General features: G+C 49.3%; 2 protein-coding genes across 9 annotated transcripts in view; one reads left to right on the top strand and one right to left on the bottom strand.

Moving 5' to 3' along the window:
- RPL14 (ribosomal protein L14) overlaps positions 1-9,318 on the top strand; it is a 264,687-nt gene that overhangs the window by 105,156 nt on the left and 150,213 nt on the right. The gene's annotated exons all lie outside the window — the stretch shown is intronic.
- The window catches only part of NOD1 (nucleotide binding oligomerization domain containing 1), a 49,524-nt gene continuing 41,666 nt past the window's right edge, over positions 1,461-9,318 (bottom strand). For 2 of the 8 annotated variants that reach the window (XM_069088620.1, XM_069088621.1), the window contains exon 11: positions 7,362-8,794. In XM_069088620.1, coding sequence (XP_068944721.1) covers positions 8,623-8,794 — 172 coding nt within the window. In that variant the 3' untranslated portion in view covers positions 7,362-8,622. Of the gene's footprint in view, positions 4,966-7,361; positions 8,795-9,318 lie in introns of those variants that run through there. The other 6 variants (XR_011168450.1, XR_011168451.1, XR_011168448.1 and 3 more) reach the window with 6 other exon arrangements.

Genomic DNA, 9,318 nt, shown 5'->3' with positions numbered 1-9,318 from the left:
AGAGAGAGAGAGAGAGAGAGAGAGACAGAGAGAGACAGAGAGAGAGAGACAGAGACAGAGAGAGACAGAGAGAGAGACAGAGAGAGAGAGAGACAGAGAGAGAGAGAGAGAGAACGATGCCTACCCGAACAGGTTGGGAAGAGGATGGGAGAGCCAACGAAGAAGACTGTGGTTACGTAGGAAGGCAATGGATCTCTGAGGCCAAAGGAAGAGAAAAAAGATGAAGGAGGCATGGTCAGCCTAGGACCCTCCTAACCCTGGGAGTCCTGGTTTCCTTATCTATTTCATCTCATGGATGAAAGGGAACCGCCAAGAATATTGTACTGACCACATCTTGGCACTGATTAAAAGGTGCTGAGCAGCGGCTCCTGGAGCTCATGCACCACACACTCGTTAGCTCCTAGCATTAGTTATGGGGGCGCCCTTGGAGTCCAACCCTTCATTTTACAGAGGAGACACTGAGAGGAAGTGACCTAAGTTTCCCTAATTCTCAGCAGAGCCAAGCTGTGGAGCCCAGCCCTCCAATGCCCAGTCCGGCACACTGCCTCTGTCTGGGTGACCTCACCTAAGTCCCATCACCCACCTACCTACCTAGGTTGTGTTTTATTTAAATGGGCCAGGAGTTGGCCACACCATCCTTTCCAGCTTCCAGGGTGTGGGTTGCCTTTTCACAATGGATGCCTCCTGCCCTCTTGTGGCTAATTTCACTTATAGCACTGAATGCCAAGGTTTCTGCTCTAGGAAGCATTTGGTATGTATGGGACAGAAGAAATGGAGTCTGTCTAGGCTAGAGCCCAATCCAAGACATGATAGCTAGCTATAACCAATGGGCAGCCTGTGTATTCCACTGGTATCCACGTGCCATCAAGAGGAAGCAAAGAAGGCCCCCAGCCCACAGGGTGCCTCATCACCCCAACCCTGTAAATTTAAGGGAGGACATGACAAGAGTTAAGCATGGATCAGCTAACAATCTGCATTGTAGAACTGAATGTGTATACTGTAGAAATGGCAGATCCATTAGTGTATAATTGAAAAATATTCAGTCATGGCATGGCCTAGAGAGCAGAAACTCAATCAGAATAAAGGAACATTTTTAGGGGATGTATGATCTCACACTCCAAAATTCGATCTGGAGTCAAGGAACTTGACTTGTAATAGCAGCCTTCTCCCTCAGCTTTCTCTTTTGTAAGATGAGGACCTTGTTCTAAATCCCATTCTCCCGTCCACCTCTAAGATTCTTGGACCCACATTCTCTCGGAATATTGCTTTTTGTCTAACCTGCAGTTTAGAACCGAAGTTCTAGCTTTAAACAGATCATGTTCAGGTTGAATTGTTATCTCTCTGACTTAGGCTCCAGCCCAGGATTTTCCCTGGAAACATCAGAATTTGGTTTGTCTCTAGGTTCCCACAACAAAAAGAAAGAGAACATCAATTCCCTGGTAAGCACTCAGGCTAACGTATCAGTGTAGGACAAGCTTTATTAAAGAAGAAGGGAGAAAACCCCACGTTTTGCCCTTGAGCTCAGAGAGTCCACAAAACTCTGCTGCTAAGTTCTCTGGACTGCCCTGGCTTGAGGCAAAGTTTGCTCTTCCAAATGACCCTGTTGCTTACAGCAAGTTTGCTTTCCGTTCCTACTCGGGTCAGGAAGGGCACCTGTTCAAGCTCCCCTCCAGGGAACTGAGATCTCTGGTGTCTGACTCAGGCCCCTCAGCCCCGGTGTACTCCCCACCCTCCCTTCTACAGCAAATCCAAGGGTGTAGCCCAAGTTATGAAGCAATGAATCATCTTCAGCTGTGGTATCAACATTATTCCTGCGACTAGGTAAGGAATTCATCCCTTATCAGGGAGTTCACCTTGTTCATCAAACCATTTCATATTTGGTTTTTCTTTTCTTTTTGAAGGAAGGGGGGGGGGGGGCTGGGGTTAAGTAACTTGCCCAAGGCACCACGGTTAGTAAGTGTTAAGTGTCTGAGGCTGGATTTGAACTCAAGTCCTCCTGCCTCCAGGGTCGGTGCTCTATTCACTGTGCCACCTGGCCACCGCGGTTTTTCTTCTTAAAAGTGAAATTTTATATGTAGATTTTTTGTATCACCTCAATTTCTCAGTGTGTCCTTTCTCTCCCCCTTCCCAATTTCTTCAAAGCTTTTTTTATCTGACTCTTCATGACCTCATTTGAGATTCTCTTGGCAAAAAAGACTAAAGTGGTCTGCAATTTGCTTTTCCAGCTCATTTCACAGATGAGGAAACTGAGGCAAACACGGTTAAGTGACTTGCCCAGGGTCACACTGCTGGTATGTATCTTTCAATGGATTTGAGCTCAGAAAGAAGTCTTTCTGATTCTCAGTGCTTCCACTACCTAGCAGCCCATCCTCATATGGCGTGATTTAACATCCCCTCACAGTAACTGTCCTCCACAGGCCGTCAATGCCTTCCCTAAAATGTGGTCACACTAATATCTTCTTGGTACAGCTAAGAATTCATTGAATCATTCTGGAAAGCAATTTGATTTAGCCCAGTATTACAGGCTATCACACACACACCCACCATCCACACACATACTCTCAGCTCTCTTTCATGAACTAGCTTCTCCCATTACATTAGAATGTAAGCTCCTTGAGGACAGGGCTGTCTACTTTTTTTGCTTATTTGTATCGTCAGAGCCTAGCACAGGGCCTGGCTTGCAGTGGGCACTGCTCACCTTTCAGTAACAAGCACTACTTACGTCCTTAACATTTTTCCTCTCTTCTGTTCAGTTTGTTTTTCAGAGATAAGACCTTGTAATTTTTCATCATTGACTCAGTCTTGTCCTCTTGGCCTACTTAGGGGCTATTAGCCTCCCATGGCAGGTTAGGAGGCCGTATGGAAAAGGACCTTTGGACCCAGCCTCCTGGGCTCTCTTCCAAGTAGGCCATAAGTCTGACTGCTTCTCTCTGGGCTGAACAGTGAGTTCAAGGTGGGACTTCTACAGAACCTGCCACTGCAGATGTGGTGAAGAATTGCTGACCAGCTGCTCGGCGGGATGCCGGCTCAGCTGCCTATTTCCCCAAACTCCAGGGGACACTCCCAGCTGCCCTTTGTTGTGCAGCAAAGAGGAGAGTTTGTATTGCTGTGGTCAGTGACTGGACGGAGCAGAGAGCAGACCAGCCTGTGGGGCAGAGGAGGATCTGCTGGTCCAGGTGTTCATCCCACAGGGTATAACCCAGAAGGCTCAGGGCCAGCCCCGTCCTCTTGACTCTTCCACAAAACCTTTGATTGACAATGTTGGGTTACAGGCCTAGGAGTGCAACAACAGAAAGAAGGTCTCATCCCCAATGCAGCTCAATCCCTTCTCCAGTGAGGGCTTTCCAGGCTATGTTGGGGCTTAGAAACCATATCCCCCCTTTCCGATCTCCTCTAGCACAGCTCTGCCCACAGACTCTCCCTTCCCTCCTGTTAGAGCAAGATGGTGGGCAGAGCTGTACTAGAAAAGACCAGAGGAGAAGCGAGGGTCTGTCTGGCATCCTTACCCCACTGGGATAAGAGCTGGGGGGGCTGGTCTGGATGCACAAGCTTGTCAGAGGGGAGAGAACGGATGGCATGGGCTGCCTGCTTTGTCGCTCCCCATAAGACTAGAGTTGTGAGCACTCTGACAATTTCCAGGGCCCAGACTCACTGTGGATTGATCTCCTCATCTGTGGGATGGGCAGATTCTCCTTCTCTGCAGCATTGAGGGAGGAGGGAGAACAAGGACAATTGGAAAACACTTCCCATTTATTGAGCACATTGTACCCAAAGTGTGACATGTAATTACCAGCGCAGCCCCCAGAGGGACAACGCTAACCTTGGCATCTCTGGGCCTGTTTCCTCCTGTGTATATGGAGGGGGCTGGACTGGATAGCCTTAGAGGCAGCTAGGTGGCGCCACAGGCACAGAAGACCAGTCCAGGAGTCAGGAAGACCTGAGTTCAAATCCACCCTCACACACTTCCCTAGGCAAGCCATTTCAGCTGTCTGCCTCAATCTTCTCGTCTACAAAATGGGGATAATAATAGCACCTTCCTCACAGGGCTGGGATGAAAACCAAGCGGGACAATATTGGTGAAAAGTGTTCGGCACAGGCCCGGCTCACATGTAGTCAGCGCCACAGAAATGCCTGTTCCTTCCCCCCTCTCAGTGAAGGTCAGGCCCGATGCCGGCTGCGATTCATTCCCACGACAATAATAATTTTAAAAGCGTTTAGATATGACCTTCAGGTTTCCAAAGCACTTCATATCCAGTATCTCATGACAACCCTGGAAGTTAAGGTCTATTATTATTCCCATTTTACAGATGAGGAAACTGAGGCCCAGAGAGGTTAAGAGGTTTGCCAAGTTTCATTCCGGTAATGTCTGGGGCAGGATTAGAATTCAGGTCTCCCTGTCTCCAAGTCCAGCACCCAGGAACTACCTGGCAGCCTTCAGGGCTCAGGTGTGAATCAGGCTTGGCCAACTCTGCATTTTCTTGGAAACTTGTCTTCCTTTGTGACATAGAAAAATAAGTTCTTTCATTCACTCATCACTGATGAAATGCTTACTGTGCGCAGCACTGTTAATGGATCTGTACAAAAAATCGTGGCTATATACAAGAGCCTCTGGTGGAGTATACACAGCTCAAAAAGTGTCCCCAGAGTGGATTCTGCTGCTGCAGTAAAGCACCTGCCAGTTTTCCCTGTTGTTCACAGAAGGTGTTCCTTTCGGCAGCACTGTCTGCCTGGTGCCCGTAGGCCGCCATCTCCCAGAAGTCCTTGGCTGCAGGCTCCGCCTTGACAGCTGGCCCAGCACTACCGTCCTGAGCTCCCCAGCGGGTGATGCTGCACCACGGGGTCCTTCCTGGGCACCACGGGGTCCTATCTGAGTGATATGGACTGCCGGGAGCTCCTCAAAAACAGAACCGCTTCTCATCCTGAAAAGCTCTGGCCTCTTCGGGAGTGACTGGGTTTCCATTCAAGCTGGTAGGGAAGCAGAAAGTGAAGGAAGTGTTAACTGGGGCTCCTGGTGTGATGGGGGCATGGGACACTTGACAACTTCACATTGTGCTTTATACTAACAATGGCCCAGGGCCTCCTGAGCTCTTTTGTTCTGAGGTTTGGTGCCTCCACAACCTCAACAAACCTACCTGGGTGCTGCAAGCAGGGGGCTCTGGCTGCTCCCTGTCCACAGAAGGGACCACGGAGGCCATTTGGTCCAATCCATACCTGAGCAAGTTTCCTCTCTGAGGCTGTTGAGGCATTTCAGTCATGTCTGACTCTGTGGGACCCCATTTGGGATTTTCTTGGCAAAGGCACTGGAGTGGTTTCCCATGTCCTTCTCCACTCATTGTACAGATGAGGAAACTGAGGCAAATGGAGTTATGTGACTTGCGCAGGGTCACACCACTAGTAAGTGTCTGAGGCTAGATTTGAACCCAAGGTTTCCTGACTCCAGGGTTGGTGCTCTATGACCTATGACACCACCTAGTGGCCCCAACAGTTTCCTCTCGAGGATTCCTTTCAAGTGCCCACCCAGCCCTCAACCAAAGACCTAACCGTTCATGTGGAAGCTTAACCCATTTTTCCTAGGAAGTTCTTCCTTCCAACAAGCCCAAATCAACCCCTTGGAAATGTCTATTCATTGACTTCTCCCCCTTCCCTGATGAGGACCAGCCTCCTGGTCCCGAAGCCCATGCACCTCAAGGGGTCTGTGGATAGATTTCAGCGGGTCCATCTTTTATCCCATTAATCTCCCGTTGAAATTCAGCATTTCTTTTCATTCTGAATGTGGGCAGCAAAGCTGATTCTGAGAAAAGGACCACAGGTTTCACCTGCCCGCTGATAGAGAGAGGGGGGCATATCAAGGGTCCAGGACCCAACAAAGGTTAAGAAGTCCTGCTTCAGGCCAAAGCTCTACTCCATCAGATATTTCAAGACAGCAACCATGTCCCATCTCCAGGTTAAACCTTCCTGGTTCTTTCTATCATATGGCGTTGGAAGCTCTTCTCCTTTTGACCCTTTCTTTTCACACGCGGCTCCTGTTCTCACATTCCCAGCCATCTCAGCCTATTTGCTGTTCCTCACACATGGCGTTTCCCATGTGGGCCTTTGCACTGGCAGTCCCTCATGCCTAGAATGCTGTTCCTTAAGCCCTGCAGTGTTGAATCCTTGGCTTCCTTTACAGGTAGCCTTCATGTCACCTCCTACACGTCTTTCCCAGTACTGCCCCCCGCCCCAGCCTTCCCATCCTAGACTCCCTTCTATTCACTCTGCATTTGTGTGTCTGGGTCTCCCCCATCAGAATGTAACCTCCTGGAGGGCAGGGACTGTTTTTGATGCTAATTTGCATCATGAGTACCAGCAGAGTCCGTGGCAGGTGCTAAACCACAGTAAATGTGTAGTGATGGGTCGGCCCATTGGCCCCAGCCTCTCCCTCATCCTGCTGCTCTCCTCTCAGATGTCCTTACTAAAGGTGGCTCCCAGAACTGAACCCCTAGCCCCATGTGGCCTGAATGGGCAGGTCTGACCCAGAGCTAAGCCTCTAGGCTCTACAATCAGCAAGGTATGGCCTGCCTTCCTGGCTGACTGTCTGCCCAGCAAAAGTCGGAGCAGGTTGTTACCCTGAGAAGAGGGGAAAAGGCGTGTGATTTTCTTCCCCCTTTAAACAAACAAAAACTGTTAAAACCACCCACTGTTCAAACAGAAGGGGTAGGTGCTGCTTTGCAGCTGCTAATACCACAAGGTCCTTGACTGGCCTTGCTGGCAGTTGGAAGTCTGGAAGCTGCAGCCAGGATTATCTGTGTTTCCTAACTGGAGTCTGCCTCCTCAGCCAGACTAGTCAACAATCAGCCCTTTGGCCCTCCTGGAGACAGCCCTCTCTGCATCCCCCCCAAAACCAGGGCATGAGAACGTGAACTCTGACAGCCAAGCCCAGACTTTCTGCATCACTGAGAGCTCTCTTCTGCTCTGCCCCATCCTCAGAGGGAGCCCTTCCTGTGTCCTGAGGGGCAGCCTCATGCCCCTGGTTGTTACGGACAAGAGAAATGCCCAGGAGGCTAACAGATGTGGCAAGAACCATTCATGTACACATGGAAGTTAAGTCGGCCCCTGTCCTGCTTAAGCTGACCCTTCCCTATTGCTGAGCAGCCTAGCCCTTTGGGAATCATGTATCCAGTTTATCTATCCTGTTTCCGATGTTTCCAATCTATACTGCTTCCCATTTCCTATAGCAGCCTGGACCTAGGGTGGGGCACCCAGAGCTTTGCTTCAGAGCACTGAAATGTAGAGGGTGTACATCTTCAGGTATGACCAGAAACAAGTGAGTTCAGTGACTAATTAGCAAGGATCATTATTTAAATTAAGAAACTTAACAGATGGCCATTTACTTTATATTTCAAGGTTGTACACTAAAAAAAAAAAAAAAAAAACCTCCCTGCTACATCCTTTCCTGTTCACACACCCCCCCCCCCCCCCCCCAAAGTCTTTAAAAGTTGATCAGAGGACAAATTTTGTGCTGCTTGGTCTGAGGATAAAAATGAAGTCTTCTGGTTGGCTGAAGACTCGGAAGGCCTAATGATTCAATGGAGGCTGAGTGTGCAGACAGAAAGTCTGAGCAGGTGATCTCTCATTCTCACGGCTTTCAAGGGAGAAAGATTGCCGTGGGTGGCCAAGTTGGGAAGCTCTGCTCCTCCTGGCTGCCATGTGTCCGTGAACACATGGTGCCCCTGCTTCTTTTATGTCCATTCTTTGTTGGTCTTAGCTCAATGAGTATTCTGAGATGGGGATGCCCAGGTGACCAGGAGGCACATCAGTGGGAACAGCCAGGTGGCCACTGAGACTGAGACAGCCACCAAAGCCACCTGAAGATCCCCTGACAGAGAATTCTGGGGCCGGTGCCACTGGAGGTGGGGATGTTTGGTACCACCCATCCCAGAGACTGAGTGTGTGAAGAGGGAGGTTGAGTCACCTGTTTTGGGGAATGGTTTTTATCAACTTATTATACCTTCTCAGGAAATACTCCTTTGTCAAAGCTAATTGATATCAACTGCTCGGTTGACAGTGGGTGAAGCATCTTACATGGGGGTCATGAATAATAGGATTACAGTATCCCAGGCCTCCTGTGACCCAATGATAGAAAAACCCCCTCTGTGGATCTCCCTGCCAAAGTGAATAGAGGTTGGAAGAGGGAGCCCAGAGGTGGCGCTACAAGGGACAAGGCTTTAGTGAAACCAATGGACACAGCCATGGCATCTGGCACTGCCATGTTGCCTATCTCCATACAGAGATGAGACAAGTGTGCATCGTTGTAGGCGGCTTACTTTTTCAGCATTGGCTTTGTTTACACCATTGTAGACACGGAGCCCAGCCCTCTGTGGACGTGAGAAGGGACTCAGAGGTCATTGAGGCCAACCCCTTTAGGGGGCAGGGAGAAAAAAGAGGAAAGGAAAGGTCTATCACCTATTAATATGAAGAGGAGCAAACCATTTGGTGATTCTTCATTAGCACAACCGAGGTAGAAAGTTGAGACAGCACAGTCCAGTCAAAACTATCTGGAAATACATTTAGAATGAGGAATTGGGAGAAGTGGAAGAACAGATTTCAGGACTCATTATCATATCAACTTGAACGTTCCCATATTTAAGAACTACAATTCATCTTCAGCACCAAATATGTTGCCAATGTTCCCACCCCAACCCACAAGGCAGGGCAGGGCGTTGGGCCATACCAGATTTCCAGGATGGTCGAGTTCTTCTGGACAGCATCTGCCAGGCGTGAGATCCCCTTGGCTGTGATCTGGTTCTGAATGAGCCTGAAACAAGAAGGCACCTTGTATTAAACACCTCTCACCATGACCCTGGGGTGGGAGGGCAGTGAACACAGCAGCTCTCAGAGACACAGAACAAGTTCCATCACCAAGATGTGCTTTTCCCAGAGTCCTTTCCAACCCTGTCACAGGGCTGCCAAAAGATGCTTACACCCTTTGCTTTACTGGGAAGGAAAATGGATTGGTTTTCAGTGTGAAGTAGGGTTAAGCTGTAACGGGCTGGGACTCATGGTACACTTCCAGGCTGCTGTAGCTGAACTTTACAACAGACCTTTCCCCACATGAAGTGGAGAGTTCCCCATCACTGGAAGTGTTTTAGCAGAGGCTTCCTGACCACCCTCCAGGGACGTGAGAGAGGGGCTCTAACAGAGGGTGGTGGGTTAGAATGAGTGCACAGATGGTTGGAGTTAGGACCATGAGGAAGGCGAGGCCAATAAAAATTAGGGGGTTTGCTCACAGTCACACAGACAGGCACAAAGTCAGGATTAAACCTCCATCTCCTCCCTTCG

Source organism: Petaurus breviceps, unplaced genomic scaffold, assembly GCF_028583685.1.
Source record: "Petaurus breviceps papuanus isolate PSGF00001 unplaced genomic scaffold, PetGlider_PUasm1.0 185, whole genome shotgun sequence".
Taxonomy (NCBI): Eukaryota; Metazoa; Chordata; class Mammalia; order Diprotodontia; family Petauridae; genus Petaurus; species Petaurus breviceps.
Note: the sequence above shows the minus strand (reverse complement) of the source record. Positions and strands in the feature narration are given on the sequence as shown.